A 16,830-nucleotide genomic window follows, 5' to 3' on the forward strand; every position below is an offset into this window, starting at 1 on the left:
TCAGGGTCACACTGTTCATAACCAATGACCCCTCTCTTCCTGGTGTCTGGATGTATTGGAGGAATGTAAGCAATCCGGTATGGAACTCATAAATAGGCAAAAGCTTGGATATCATGGCAGCTTATGTGTATGGTTAGTGGCAGCATGGTGGTTCAGTGGTCAGCACTGCTGCCTCACAGCACCAGGGACCTGGGTTCAATTCCACCCTTGTCTGTGTGGAATTTGCACATTCACTCTGTGCTTGCGTGGGGTTCATCTGGGTGCTCCGGATTCCTCAGTCCAAAGGTGTGCAGGTTAGGTGGACTGGCCATGCTAAACTGCCCAGAGTGTCGAGGGATGTGCAGACTAGGTGGATTAGCCACCAGAAATGCAAGGTTACAGGGACAGGATGGGCCTTGGGAGGGATGTTCTTCAAAGGGTCAATAAGGACTTGCTGAGCCGAATGGCCTGCTTCCCCACTAGAGGGATTCTATTCTATGAAACAGATGACCAATGATATCTTTAACTTGGACAGAGTTTTCTATATGTTTGCGACTTGTTTCTCCTTCTGAAACTCCGTACACTCTGTCACTTTTTAAATCACCTTGAAACCCATTCTTTCACCCCTCCTCACATGTACTTTGCTGTGCAGGCATCTGTTTTCCACACACATGATGTTGAAGTCTGCTGGAACATTCTTCACAATGAAACTTTACAATAAATGACTGTTTATTAATGAGGACGAATCTTTTTCTTGATTTTCTTGCAGTAGATCAGAAACACACTGGCATCTTTTAGGTTTCCAGGAGATCTTTGTTTCCAGCCATGCCACAATCTTTATTCCTCCAACCTGTATTTGCAGTTCAGTCCAGACACAGCGTTTACTTAGTTCGTGCCAAGGACTGTCCGATTGAGTTCTAGCAGCTGCCACCCTCTGCTCAAAATCGGCCCCCTGCCCATTGGCTAGCAGTCTCCACTAGGTCAAGGTGAAAGACTCTCAACCCAACACTTAATGAAACGTGAGACTAAAATCTCACCAGCCTCATGTATCCCTGTGATATGATCTAGTTGCTCATCACATACCATACCTGCCCCTTGTTGTAGCATTGGCTCTTGTGTCTCTCAAAGTCAAATTCACAAACCTCCTACTTAGTGAGGAGCAAGAGTTTTTTTTTGAATGAACACTGAGCACAGAAACATTTTTAGCACATGCGGTTTGGAAAGAGCTAGTGAAGCCTGGCAAGAGAAAGACTTCAGTAATATCTAACTCTTGTGTTGAATCCTGCTCCTGTAAAGTATTCTTTCAAGTAAATGCAATTATAATTTGTTCACTTGTTTATTGAGTTAGAATAAATGTGGATGAGGTGATGTACATGGGAAATAACCAGTGAATAATTAGAGGCCATATGATATGTCAATTTTCTCAAAATAAAATGCATGTTATTTGAATAGGATGTTTTATTTGGAATCCCATGCAGTGTGTGTATATAAACTAATCTGTCAGAAACTAATTAACGTAAACAGTCTGACTTATTTCTGACATTCTGATTGCTGTTTGATGACAGTGTGGAAACATGGCTAGAGAAGGACTTCGAGTGTTGGTTGTTGCTAAAAAGTCCCTGACAGAAGAGCAATACCAGGATTTTGAGGTAACTTAATCTCTATTTGCATATTTTCTTATCAAAACATTTCCTAACCAGTTTATTCAGTGAGTTAGGATGGTGCCAAGTTTGATCTCAATTTGTGCAGGTTCACAATTTAAGAGCTAAACTGTCTGTCCTGAGATAGGTAGAGGAAAAAGTAATCAACCTATTTGCCAATTCCTGACAGCTTTCTAGAGGGCACTGCGGGGAATGTAGAAATATGAAGCTGAGGGTCAATGATGGCTTACTATGATGGTTTCCACACTGTTATGTGCTGTCAAGACTCCGATAATTATGGCCAGAACTGTTCTGAGGGTGGGGTGAATTAGCATAGTTATCCCAGGTCCCACATGGGTCCATTGGCACCTTGGAGGAACAGGAAGCCAGAGTAGAGGCGACCTTTGAATAGGTGAGATTTCACTGTGTAACCTTTTGTTTTGTTTCTGGTTTAGTTTGAGTATTATGTGATGTCATTAATGCAAAAGAATTTCAAAATCATTTGAACTCCATTATAATTATGCAAAGAAATACAAGGGGGAAATGTATGTGAGAGAGAGTGTGGTGAATGATAATTGCAAACTTGCAAGCTCTGAGACCTTCATTCAGGATAGCTGGATAGCCTTGGAGTGGGGATTTCCTGATGAAGGGCTTTTGCCTGAAACGTCGATCTTCCTCCTCCTCGGATGCTGCCTGACCTGCTGTGCTTTTCCAGCACTACACTCTCGACTCAGAATGGGGATTGCTGAACAGTATGCTTTATTCAAGATTTGCGTAAAGATTTGTAGCTCAGGTGCCAGTTGCCGTAGTTGTGGGTGTGTTCGCCGAACTGGGAAGTTGATTTGTAGAAGTTTCATCCCCTGTCTAGGTGACATCTTCAGTGCTTTGGAGTCGCCTGTCATAGGTAGCACTTAGGTGGTTGAGAACAGAGATCAAGAACAAACATTGGATTATCAATACCATGCTCACAGGGATCAAATTTATGAGAGAAGAGGATACTAATAACCGACTCCCATTCCTGGATGTGATGGTAGAAAGAACACAACAGTGAATATACAACAGAAGTTTGCAGAAAATCCACAGGCTTGGACCCGGTCCAGAACTACAACAGCAACCACTGAAACACACAAGAGAAGCTGCATTAGGACCCTGTTCAAAAGGGCTACAACACACCACAACACTCCCAACCTATGAAGAGAAGAAAAATAACACCTGTACAGAGTATTTACCAAGAACGGATATCCCTGCAACCTCCCCCACATGTCTGGCAGACAGGCAATGCAACAAGGTCAAGCCATGACCTAACTCACTAACCACTCCACCTTCTATAAAAAAATCTCAGAACTAGCCGGCAGACCTGTCCAACCACTGGGATTCATGGCAGCCCATAAGCCGACAGGTACAGTCAGACAACAACTCAATAGTACAAAATACCCAATATCCATCATGTGTAAGGCAGAGTCCAAGCAGAGACTGCACAAAATACTATATAGGGCAAACAGACAACCATCCATCGGCATTCATGAACGCCAACTAGCCACTAAACACCACAACCATCTGTCTCTCGTAGCCATATATACATATTACAAGGACCAGAAATTCGACTGGGACAACACAATAATCGTAGGACAAGCTAAACAGAGGACTGCCAGAGAAGTTCTAGAAGCATGGCACTCATTCATAGGCTCCATCAACAAACACATTGACCTCGACCCAATATACTGACCACTGCAATGAACAATTGGAACAGGCAACTGGACTCAGCAGGAATGGAACCAAATGAATTCCAGAAGAGACAGCACAACAGATCTTCACTGGAGGCTCCAAAGCACTGAAGATATCACTTAGACAGGAGACGAAACATCTGCAAATCAACTTCACAGCTTGGCAAACATACCTATTACTGCAGCAGTGGGCTTTATCCCAGGAGATTAGTTACCCCACACAGTGGGATTTGACTGGGGATTTACAACCTCTTAGTTTGGCCATTTAGTAAGGTACCAAAGGGCATGAGTGGAACTATGGTATGTCAAAGGGGCAAGCATTTTGGAAGAAAACCAAATAGTGTTTCTTTTAAAACTACTGTAACCTCGCTCATTCATTAGACTAAATTGTGGCAAAAATTACTTGGTAAGAATATTGTGGGTTGGAACGAATGGATAAAAATGTCTCTTCTTCAGACTCGTTACAATCAAGCAAAACTAAGTGTACATGATCGATCGTTGAAAGTGGCAACTGTGATTGAGAGTTTGGAGATGGAAATGGAGCTCCTTTGTCTGACTGGTGTGGAGGACCAGCTACAAGTTGATGTCAGACCTACCTTAGAGATGTTGAGAAATGCTGGGATAAAGGTAAGAAGCCAGTGTACAGCAGAGCCAAGGTTCTGCATGGATGACTAACAAAGGTGACTAATTTAGATTGTTATTCTGAAACCATATTTGTTGTTGCCTTAAACATATGTATTTTTGGTCAGTGAAAGCCAAAAAAAGGGCACAGGAAGAACAATTGACCACAATGGCTTCGGGGCTGAGAGGTTTCGTGTGGATGGATTGGAGAGGCTGGAGTTGCTCCTCTTAGAGCAGAGAAATACACGTGGGGAAAATCATGGGATCCTAGACTGGAAAGATAGGGATGAAATTTTCTTTGACAAAACAGTTGATAATCACAATGCACAGATTCGAGGTGATTGTCAAAAGAACCAACGATGTCTGAGGAGAGTCATTTTTACATTGTGAGAATGGTGATGATTTGGGCATCATGCCTGAAAGGATGATGGCAGAAAATCCAATCAAATCTTTCAAAAGGGAATTAGCTACTAAGTGAAATATAGTTTTTGGATTAGCAACAGGTAAAGGACAATACAATAGTCCTACTGGATTGCTCATGCATACAGCTGGTGTGGACTTAGCAGACTGCCGCAATTATTCTATAATCTTAAAAGTAAAGGACTAAAGTTGAGGATACACTGTACTCTGGAATCTCCGATTAGTCTGAGACTGCCTTATTGGTGAAGCTTTACTTGGACTTCAGGATACTTGGTACTTTCTTAGTTTTTATGCCTTAACACAAAAGAGGCAGTAATGGATACATCACAGACAGAATGTTTGGCCCATTGCTCTTGCTGGGAGCAAGCATTAAAACAATTCAGCCAGTCTCATTCCCTGCCTCTTTCCTGTAGCACCGCAATTTGTTTAGTGTTCAGATCATTATCGATCCAGTTTTGTTCCCCAATTTTTTTAATCCAGTTTACATTCTATGCCATTTTACATCATTGTAGGCACTGCTCATAGTGCTAGTTATGCTATTACTGCTTCTTCTAGGTATGGATGCTCACTGGGGACAAACTTGAAACAGCAACTTGTACAGCAAAAAATGCACATCTAGTAACCAGGAACCAAGACATTCACATCTTCCGAACTGTAAGTGTTTCCACCACGATTTTGTCACTGCCACCACTGGATCCCCATTTATTTGCATGGTACTGAGTTCTTCATCTTAAATACCAAGAGCACCTTTCAAAATGATTATACTTTCTTCTTTCCAATGCATTTGCAAATATTTGAGGGGATAAAGCAGGATTCAAAACTCTTTAACTTCTGAAGATGCTATTCTTCACAGTTTATAAATCTATAGAAAATCACAGGTACCCCAAATCTACTGCTCAATCAATCATACTTTATATGTCAACCAAGCTTTGTCTGACAATTGAATAAACAAAATATTATTACTTGGCCTATCCATATGACTCAACAGATAGCAATTTTTATGGCTGATTTTTCTTACAGCACCTACCCTTTTCCTCCATTGCCAGGTAAAGGGTTGTAAAGACAAATTGTCCCTCACTGATGCCTTGTCAGAAAACTTAAGCCCATTCATTTGAACTCCAAGATTGTAGATTCCAGTTTCACTCCACTGTGTAATTGCTGATATACTTCAGTCAGCACTAAAAATGAGCTACATTTCAACAATTGCCTCCAATTAGTTGAAATGAGTGTGGCCTCAATTAAGAAATAAGTGATGCAATGACCCACTGAGCCACCAATGCAGGGCTCACTGTTCAAATACAATGGGTTTATTTTTAGTGTGTAACCATCTTGTTTGGAGCAAGGCAAAAAAAAACTCAACATTACTTACAATCCTTGTTTTAAGAATCTAACTTTTTTAAAGTGTTCAGCTTTTTAAAAATTTTCAATTGCTGCAAATATTAGAGAAGAAACTGGCCACCGGTACTTGAAAAAGAAAGCTGCTTCTTCTTTCTTTCCTGTTTGTTCCCAATAATACTTTGTAGTTTGTTTGTTACTTGAACTGAATTGTACTCTCAGCTTAATAAGAGAACATTAGCTCAGTCTTCAGGGAAACAATGTTGCAACAAGGTTGAAACATGTTTTGTCAGTTCTGTGCTAACTAGTTGGCTTGTATTTTGTTCATTCTGTAGAGATATTTACATTTGACATGTATATATTGAATCACAAATGTAAGTATTTAATAATAAAGATAGAACTGTATTTCCTCTAAATGGATTTTGTTCTGGTCAATTGTCTTTCTCTGCAACCCTTTTCTGGTGGTATTAAATCCTGCCAGAATATAGTTCTAACAATTTTTCATGACAATTATCAAATTTTCTTTTTCATGGTTGTGTATTGACTGTGAGCATTTCAGACATTAGTCTGTTACTGATGCATTTATTTTCAGATAACGAATCGAGGAGAAGCTCACTTAGAGCTGAATGCTTTCAGAAGGAAACATGATTGTGCGTTGGTCATATCCGGTGACTCACTGGAAGTGAGTATTTGTGTCTTTTTTTTTGTTTAATTGCTCAGGGTTATGACATCATTGGTCAAGTGGGTTTATTTATGATTTTGGTGAGTCAATTACTTTTGCCTAATTTTCTTCTTTTTAGCTCCTACTGCCCAGAAAGCATTACCTCTTGTGTTGATGTGAATTTACAGGTGCTGTTTGCCTTAAAAAAAAGACATTATGTTTGAGTCTGGATATTGTAGGTGATTTTAGTAAAGCCTAGTGCTGTTCCCTCCTACGCATACAACTTGAGGTGGCTTTTCTTCAGTCCTGCTCAGTTCCACCAATGAAGTCCCAGTGATCTAATTTACACATTGAGTACCTAGCACTAAGCCATCTAATCAGCCAGATAAATTCAAGATCCATAAGGGACTGGGCAGTGTATGGAATTTCAATCTGAGAACAAAAGGAAGAAAGAATGTGTCAGCAGCATCATAACATAATTTGTATGCACATGCTGAAGATGTAGTAGTCTTAAATCTTCAAAAGTCAAGCTATGTCTCACAGTTTGAGGGGCACTGATATCAACCAGCCAGTTTGTCAGCTCATCATTGCTACTTCATCAAAATGTGTGAAACAGTTTGGCCATGAGAGGCTTTAACATGGAATGAGGTGGGAACTGTGTTTGGCTGTGCAAGTCCTGAAGGCCTTTGACATAAAACTGGATTGTTCATTAGTGAAGCTATGATTGTGATTCAGCTTTCACTAGGAGGCCCTATTGATTTGCTGAGAACAGAGCTGTGTGTTCACTGTTACTTTGCATACAATCTAACACATGTTGAATATGTTACAGTTGGGATCACCTCCCTTATTTTCATTCTGTTGTAGGTGTGCCTGAAGTTCTATGAGTATGAGTTCATGGAGCTGGCCTGTCAGTGCCCTGCTGTAGTGTGCTGTCGATGTGCTCCTACACAGAAAGCACAAATCATACGCCTGTTGCAGCAGAGGACTCGGAAATTAACATGTGCAGTAGGTGAGAAACCACAAACCTCCTTGCATCATTATTGTTTTCCATTGTGAGCTACATGTTTAGAAGTGAACGTCGAAACCACTTGAAAAGCACATTGTCACATTGTGTTCGTTCTCTTTCTCTTGTTTTCTATCTTGCTTTCTTTCTCATGCTCTCTTCCTGTCACTTTCTGTGCTTTATTATACATCATGCTGTGGTCTGTGATTAGTTATATGGCCTAGTCATCTGCGACTAAGCTCATTCTGTAACTGAAAATATCTCTAACTGTACACCCTATTTCATGGATTAGTTTTAGCTGACTGTATTGTAATAAGGTCCAACACAACCACAATAAATTAGACAGTGTATGAAAAATTAAAAATTCAGCATTGCAAAAATTATACTTCTGGAAAAAAAAGTGAAGACCACAAAAAGAAGCATCATTACAATTCTGGTCACTGAATTACAGGATGTGATTGCAATAAAGGGCGATTGGAGGCAATTTATAGGGATATTGCCAGAAATGGGGAATTTCAACAATGAGGAAGGATTGAGTAGGCTAGTGGTGTTTTCTGAGCAACAAAGGAGGCCAAGGAGAAATGTGTAACATGAGAGAATAAGAAGCTTTTGTCTCCTTTAGCATAGAGTTCAGTTACCAGGGATGTAGGTTTAAAACAATTGCCAGGAGGAATAGGAGGTAGTTGAGGAGGAATGGTTTCTTCCAGAGGCTGGTGTGCTCTGGAACTCTGTGCCCAAAAGGCTGATTAAGTTAGAAGTAGCTTACATACTTAAAAAAAAGATTGGATATGTACTTGAAATACCAATATCCCCCAGGGCATGGACAAGAATCTGCAGAGGTTCAGCAAGATTCCTTTGTCTTTGGCTGGCATAGGCATGTTATGCTAACTGGCTTCCTTCTCGACAGAGATTTTTCTTTGCTTCTTTCTGATTATTGCCTGATTTAATAAATTTGTTGCAAACATTTGCACTGCTTTCTTTAGTTCAAAGATGCTTGCTGAAACCAAAATTTTAATCCAGTGGAATTCATTGAATTTGGTCCCTTTGTACCAAACTATTTAAAGCTGTTAGTTCTGCAGATTTGTCCAAGCTGCATCATGAATTACCAACCAGACAATTAACGCAATATCGGGAACAAAAAGAGCACTTTCCAATTAAATTTGTGAATTCTAGTAACAATTGATCATTTTTCAAGCCTGTAAGTAGACATGTAGTACTTGAAAAAGAAAATTGATCTTTTCTTGAAAGGTACTACCTCCATAGAGACTTCACAACTAATCCAACACTCCCCTGGACTGGAAACCACTACCTCAGGAATTGAAGCTTGGGCCCTCACCAACAATAGTCCTTTGCATTAACATAGTGCCTTTGAACTGAGAACACATGTAGGCCAGCAAGTGTTAATACGATTGATGAACAGAATTCAATGTGAGTTAGGATATAAGTGCCAAAGTTTTGGATGAGCTGAATTTTACAGATGGTAACCTATAGATCACTGAAATAGTTCAGAGATATCCAAGACATGGGCACATGGTTCAGCATCAGATGTGCTGACATGGGTGCAGAGAGCAATGATAAGAAGTAGAAATGGATGGAGAGGACATGGGATCAGAAGCTCAGTGCAGGGTCAAAATAATTGTCAAATCTAGCTTCAGACAGTGGTCAGAGAGCAGGATGGAGTTGTCAGCTAGAAATGGAGTGGAAGAAGCAGTAAGAAGTAATAGTTCCCAGAAATATGTCACTGCAAGTTGTGTTAGTGGAAGTAGAAGAGGCACAGTTAATATATCTTGCTTAGAATTGTAAGCTGCAATGTGGAGCTGATAATTCTTGTTGGTTCTTAGGCAATAGCAGAGTGATGTGTGGTGGTGCAAAAAAGAAGACCTTCTGTGCTTTGAGGAGAAAACCCTTGCTTATCCAATCTATCTACATAACTAACCCCAATCCTTTGAATTATTGCTGTGAATTTCTTCTGTAGCCTCACTAAATCCTTGTCATGCCTCCTAAAGTGTGGTGCCCAGATATAGATAGACTACTAGAGCAAAGGACAAAGCAGTGAGTTATAATTGTTTTGCGCAACTTCCTTTCTTTTGTGTACGATGCATGAGGTCAGGTAACTATATATTTTTAACAGCTGTCTCGCCTTGTCCTACAATCTTCTACAATTTCCATAGAATCCCTGCAGTGTGAAAACAGGCCATTCAGCCCAAAAAGTCCACATTGACCCTCCAAAGAGCATCACACACAGACCCATCCCTACCCTATATTTCCCATCTAATCTGCGTATTCCTGGATACTACATGGCAATTTAGCATAGTCAATCCACCTAACTTGAACATCTTTGGACTCTGAAAGGATACTGGAGCACCTGGAGGAAATCCACAAAGACATGGGGAGAATGTGCAAACTCTGCACAGATAGTTGGCCCTGGGTGGAATCAAACCCGGGTCCCTGGCACTGTAAGGCAGCAGTGCTAACCACTGAGCCATTGTGCAGGCCCATCCTCTGGTCGCTTTGCTCCTGTACTCAGTAGTAGGGGCATGGAACGCACTGCCTGCAACAATAGTAGACTTGACAACTTTTAATGGTCATTGGATAAACATATAGATGAAAATGGAATAGTGTAGGATAGGTGGGCTTTAGATTGGTTCCACAGGTTGGTGCAATATCAAGGGTCAAAGCGCCTGTACTGTGTTGTAATGTTCTATGTTCTGTGTACTCATTTTAAAATCATACCATTTAGTTCATCCGCTTCTCTTCATTCTTCTTTTTCCTTCCTCATATCACATTGACTGACTTTGTTTGCAAACCACTTTAAATCTATGACTTGTCTGTGGCAGTATCTGCTCAACACTTGAACTACATCCTCTTTGGAATCTCCCATTATTTTCAATGTCTATTTTGCCTGCTAATTTGAATCTAATCTACCTGGGTTAGATTTCTTTACAGTGTGGTGTTGGAAAAGCATAGCAGGTGAGGCAACACCCAAGGAGCAAGAGAATCAATATTTCGAGCATAAGCCCTTCATCAGGTTTCCACTCTTGACTTTGATCTCAGCATCTGCAGTCCTTACTTTCTCCTAGATTCCTTTACAACTCACTGAGATTTTCCCTAAGACTGCTAATTTTCCTTTTCCAGAACATTTTAAACCCTGTTCCCCAAATGTGTTTTTTTTTTTGTCTCAGATGGCAAGGTCAAGGATATCACTGAATTGAAGCAGAGTACCTTCAGGAGGCATGATAAACAGCCATGGTCCACATTGGTGTCAAAAACATAATTTAAAAGAGGGAGATGTTCCTGCAGGCTGAATTTAGGGAGCCAGGTAGGAGATTAGCAAGGAGGACTTCAGTAGTAGTCCTTTCCAGAGTACTCTTGATACGACTTGCAAGTGACGATAAGAATTGGATGATTAAAGCAGACAATGTGTAGCTGGAAAGACAAATTTCTGGGACCACCTCTGAAGTAGATGAGATATATATACAGGGTGCATCTGAACAGAGCAATTTGCTTGCGCTACAGGGGAATGTTTAAATTAGTTTGGTAAGGGTATGTTATCAAGAAGGTAGTATTAGATGCCAAGGTCCACAGTAGACCTGGAGATATAGATAACTTTAATAATTGTTAAAGTTATTATGTGGGTTTAGATTAAAAGTGAATCAAACTTGGCACAAAGTAAAGCAACAGTGGTTGTTAAATATTCCTGGATACAAGGTCAGGATACAAGGACAGAAATTAAAAGGGGAGGGATGGCAGTACTGATTAAGGAGACACTGCAATGCTGGAGAGAGAGGATGCCCCAGAGCGGGGAGATCAAGGACAGACTCTCTTTGACTGGAGCTAAAGAAGAAATAAAGTGCAGTGACATCACTTGGTGTAATTTATAGGCTGCCAGTTAGTGGGAAAGATGTAGAGTGACAAATTTGCATAGAAGTTAGAAATATGTAGAATTATTACAATGGAGGACATTCTATATCTGAGTATAGACAGGGATAGTTGTTTAAAATATGGACAAGGGCAAGAATTCTGAGAGTGTGTTGAGTTGAGTTTTCTTTAGGATATGTTTCTAATCCAAAAAAAAAGGAGGCATTGTTGGACCTGATTCTTGGAAATGTGGTGAGTCAAGTAGATTAAGTGTCACTAGGGAAATGTTTGTGAGTTATTGATCATTGTATCATAAGATTTGGTTACGGAAAAGGACAAGGAACAATCCAAATAAATAACAGAGAGAAAGCCAACTTCAAAGAGTTAAAAATGGATCAGAGTCAAATGAACTGGAATCAAAGGAATGGCAGGCAAAATGAACTGAACAATGGATTCCCTTAAAGAGGACGTGGTTAGGGCAAACACATGAGAGCTCTCTGGTTGACAAAAGAGTTGGAGTTCAAGATGAAGAAGAGAATGTATGCTTGGATGTTGTCTGATCAGTAACAGAACCAGGCTGAATATACAAATTCAGAAGGAAATTGAAAAGCATATCAGAGAAGCAAAGAGAGACTTTTAAAGGAGAATGGCAGCTGACATGAAATGGAATTCAAAAGTCTTCATTCAACATAGAAATAGTTAAGGGGTGAAGTGCTGGAGCTTAGAGAACAAGGAAGGGATTTACAGGAGAAACAGGGGCTATGGCCTCTGTCTTTGCCAAGAAAGAAATGCTGAGCAGACCATGGTGAAAAGAAATGTAGTTCACACATTTCAAAAGCTCAAAATTGATATAAAAGGAGTTGGATAGCCTGTCAATGTTAATAAAACATCAACACTGGATGAAACGCATTCAGTTCTGATATAACGCATGTTTCTTCAATGCAAATTGGCCTTAACGTGATTAAAAAATTTAGACCATTATTTGTGGAAAGTGAACTTTCCCTACCTGTGTTGACTATAACACGATTCTGACCCCAGCTATTGCACAATTTTCTTATAATTCAAGATTGCACGAGAATAGAACAATTGCATTTTATCAGAATTGACTCTACAGCCAAAAGTACTGAAGAAAATGAAAATTGAAACTGTAGAGGAACTGGCCATAATTTTCCAATTTTCTTTAAACTTAGATGATACCAGAGGACTGAAGAACTGAAAAATGTTGCCCCATAGATCAGTAAAGAGAACATGGATAAGTCCAGAAAGTGTAGGCCAGTCAGGCTAACCTGTGGGGTGGGGAAGCTTCTAAAATGATAATTCAGGACAAAATTATTAGTCATAAGGGGAAATGCAGCTTAATTAGGGAAAGCAAGCATGGATTTGTTATGGGAAAATGATATTTAACTCCAGTTCTTTTAGTGAGGTGACAGAGAGGGTTGATGAGGGCAATGCTGCTGATGTGTTGAACATGGACTTTCAGAAGTCATTCTTTTAAAGTACCACTCAGTAGACTGGTGGGCAAAATTCAAGACAACAAGACATGAAATTAGCTGAGTAACAGGAATCATAGTATCATAAAACGTAGAATGCCTACAATATGGAAACAGGATATTTCACCCAACAGGTCTACAGCAACCCACTGAGGAGTAATCCACCCAGACCCATTCCCCTGTCCTATTACTTTTCCCCTGACTAACCCACCTAACCTACACATCCCTGAACACTATAGGCAATTTAGCAAGACCAATTCATCGAACCTGCACATCTTTGGACTTGTGAGAGGAAACTGGAGCACCCAGAGGAAATCCACACAGTCATGGGGAGAATGTGCAAACTCCACACAGACAGTCACCTGAAGCTGGAATCAAACCCGGGTCTCTACCGCTGTGAGGCAGCAGTGCTAATATAATGAATATTTTTTGGACTGCAAGAAGAGTTGCACTGGAGTTCTCCAGAGATTGGTTTATGATTTTCCAGGTGTGTTAAAGACCTTAGTTTGCAGATGACGCATAACTTGGAAGTATTGTAGAGTGTGAGGAAGCTAGTGTAAAACTTCAAAACGACATAGACAGTTTGGTAGAGTGGGCCAACAAATAGCAGATGAAATTTTAATGCAGAGCAGTGTGATGTGATTGAATGTAGTAGGCCTGATTCAGGGATAGAAAGCAAGAGTTCCAAATGGTCTCCTGTATCTGAAAGGGGATGTGTGTTTTGGTTTGAGCAGATACTGATATTCATTACTGAAGCAGTTTGGATGCGGGGAAGCCTGAGGGTGGCAGAGACCCATTTGATTATCGATTTCAAAAGGGATTTGGACAAGCACTTGAGGTTTAAAAAATAAATTACAGGCAAATATGGGAAAGTCAGGGCATTGGAACTGGCTAATTTGCTCTCGCAGAGAACCAGCATGGTCTTGGCAAGTTATGACCTCCTGTGTTGTAGCTGTTCTGTGACCCCATGTATGTGGTCAGAATGGGCTGATAAATCCTCTGATGCAGCACTTCGATTTAGGAGGTTCCATGTAGGGAAAGGTTTTCTTTTCTTGTGGGACCAGAAACTTTCCAAATGAATTCTGCAAATTAATGAGAACAACTAAGTGCTGTGATCAATGACAGGAATACAACCTAAGGATCAGGATGCAATGCCAAAAGACATTCAGTGTCATCACACAATTAAAGGGATCTTCAGATGGCACATTTGACAATGAACTGTCCCAACCTAGCTGAATCACTAAATGCCCCACTCCCCCCCCCCCCCCCCCCCCCCCCGCCCCCCCAATCTCACTTACCAACAATCTCCTTCACTCATGGTTCATACATCAGCCTCATACACCTCAGACAGTTGCAAGTCTCACACCCTTACTCCAAGTAATGGCAGTTAGCCAACCATGACAGACACACCATATGGCATATTTGTTTCGGACACATCCCCCTCTCTTGGTGGATGAGTTTATACATAACAGAAGGTAGGAACAAATACCCAGTGAGGACAAGTATGGCTATCTGTTCTCCATTCCAATGGAGAAGTCTGCATCACTCATCATTCCAGCTACTATGACTGCCAAGACAGTCAGCAGTGACATTGTAAAAAAGTTGATGGTGACTATTCTGATCTGACCTTTTCCCAATATCCAATTTTGCCCTTTTTCCATAATCTGTTCTGATTCCCAATCTGCACATAATATAAGCATGCAACTCTCTTGTTTTTCTCCCACCAAGCCCCCACCTCCTTAATTGCAAGCTTACTCTTCTGCCTTGATCCATTCAGATACCCAGGGATGTCACTTGACCTGGCAGTTCCACACAAACAGTGAGCTCAAGAGCAGGAAGAGACTGACTGTGATGAAGCACCATCACCTGATGTCACGCTGAGAGCCTGCAGCACAACTTCTGGCACTGTGTGCGTTTTAGAGGGTAGGGATGAGTAAGCAGGAACAAGTAGCTACTGGCAGGGCAGAAATAGAGAGTTGTTGCAGGTGCCAGCTCCCTAGCATATGAGATCATGCAAGCTTTAATACCAAGGCTTCAGAGGAGACTGTTGATTTAAAAAGGAATGGCTAATGGAAATGCACAAAGAAATGGCACATTGGTAGGCCTGCCTGAAAACTAGCTATCAACATCAAACAGCATGTACCATCTTGGCACAGAACTTTGGAACTCATCCTTTCCTGGATGGAACTAGTGGCCAACTCCAGAAACCTATTTGTGAACTCCAACTTCAACTTCAAGTCCCATCCGATTCTCAATGTCTCATTTTCATTGCAGTGCACATGTCCACGTGCTATAATAGCAGCTCTGACTGAAATCTCGCAATCTCAGCTTGTGACCATGCAGATTTAAACTATTGCCATGGCAAATACCCGTGCTCAAAAGGGCTTGCAGGATCCCACAGTAATCTGCCCTCCATCGATCCTGCCTGTCATTAGCAAGCCCAGACTGGTGACCTCTGTTCTTAAATGGTGCAGTATGAGCCCAGGTTTTTCGAGGTCTAGAATAGCTTGAGTTCATGTGAAAGGCAGCAGCCTTCCACCAACCCAGACCTGAAACCATTGGAGTAACATTGCATAGGAACATTGGGATAGGCAAGAGACCACTAAGAGATTGTATGAGAATGATTTATTTGACTTCTACATGAAATATTAGATGCTTTGTTTGATAAAATTGCTTTAGAACATTTGTTTTATGGTGACTTCTTTTTAAATTTTATATAGTGAGCAAGAGTACAGACAAATCATTGTCGGTCTGTGTTTATAAAACACGTACAGCAGAATGATGCAGTGCTGAATATATAATTAGTTGTTTATGTGTTTAAAAGCGGGTACTATATGGAGTGTTAAAGTTGGAAATTGCACTGCTGCAGCTCAGTCAGTTGCACTCTGACGGATGTCATGATCTGTTCGCTCTGCAGACCATTCCTGTCACCCACACAAATCCCCTCACTAAACTGGTGTGCACCAGGGGCTACACTGGAAATGAGTACACTAAGTGCAGATCCAATTTACATCCTAAACCTCTCACGGAGTGTTGAAAATATGGGGGATACAAAGCTGTTACTGTTACCATGTCTTGCTGAACAAAACTGCAATAAAAGAACATAGAACAGTGCAGCACAGTACAGGCCCCTCAATGTCGTGCTGACCTTTTGTCCTACTCTAAGGTCAAACTAACTGACATACCCTTCATTGTACTATCTTTCATGTGCCTATCCAGGAGTCACTTGAATATCCCTAATGTAGCTGACTCTACTACCGCTGCTGGCAGTGCATTCCATGCACCCACCACTCTCTGTGTAAAGAACCTATTCTGACATCTCCCCTAACCTTTCTCCAATCACCTTAAAATTATGCCCCTCTCATGATAGCTGTTTCTGTCCTGGGAAAAAGTCTCTGGCTATCCACTCTATCTATGCCTCTTATCATCTTGTACACCTTCATCAAGTCACCTCTCATCCTTCTTTGCACCCATGAGAAAAGCTCTAGCTCCCTCAATCTTCCTTCATAAGACATGCCTTCCAGTCCAGGCAGCATCCAGCTAACCTCTGCATCGTCTCTAAAGCTTCCACATCCTTCCTATAATGAGGTGACCAGAACTGAACACAATATTCCATTTGTGGTTTAACCAGGGCTCTACAGAGCTTCAGTATAACCTCACAGCTGTTAAACTCAGTCCGCCTGCTAATGAAAGCTAACATACCATGTGCTTTCTTGACAACCATATCAACTTGGGTGGCAACTTTGAGGGATCTGTGGACATGGACCCCACGATCCCTCTGTTCTTCCATAGTGCCAAGAATCCTCCCTTTAACCCTGTAATCTGCATTCAAATTTGACCTTCCAAAATGAATCACTTCACACTTTTCCAGGTTGAACTCCATCTGCTACTTATCAGCACAGCTCTGCATCCTGTCAATGTCCCATTGAAGCCCTCCACACTACCCACAACCATTCCAACCTTCGTGTCTTTGGCAAACTTACTAACCCACCCTTCCACTTCTTCATCCGAGTAATTAATAAAAATCACAAAATGCAGAGGTCCCAAAACTGATTTCTGTGGAACACCACTGGTCACCGGGCTCCAGTCTGAATAATTT

General features: G+C 41.1%; 1 protein-coding gene across 2 annotated transcripts in view; it reads left to right on the plus strand.

The window, feature by feature from the left end:
• The window catches only part of LOC132822908 (probable phospholipid-transporting ATPase IIA), a 177,516-nt gene that overhangs the window by 119,890 nt on the left and 40,796 nt on the right, over positions 1–16,830 (plus strand). For both annotated transcript variants that reach the window (XM_060836310.1, XM_060836311.1), the window contains 5 exons: positions 1,545–1,628; positions 3,800–3,970; positions 4,940–5,038; positions 6,312–6,401; positions 7,245–7,389. In XM_060836310.1, coding sequence (XP_060692293.1) covers positions 1,545–1,628; positions 3,800–3,970; positions 4,940–5,038; positions 6,312–6,401; positions 7,245–7,389 — 589 coding nt within the window. The remainder of the gene's footprint in view (positions 1–1,544; positions 1,629–3,799; positions 3,971–4,939; positions 5,039–6,311; positions 6,402–7,244; positions 7,390–16,830) is intronic.

Source organism: Hemiscyllium ocellatum, chromosome 15 (assembly GCF_020745735.1).
Source record: "Hemiscyllium ocellatum isolate sHemOce1 chromosome 15, sHemOce1.pat.X.cur, whole genome shotgun sequence".
Classification (NCBI taxonomy): domain Eukaryota; kingdom Metazoa; phylum Chordata; class Chondrichthyes; order Orectolobiformes; family Hemiscylliidae; genus Hemiscyllium; species Hemiscyllium ocellatum.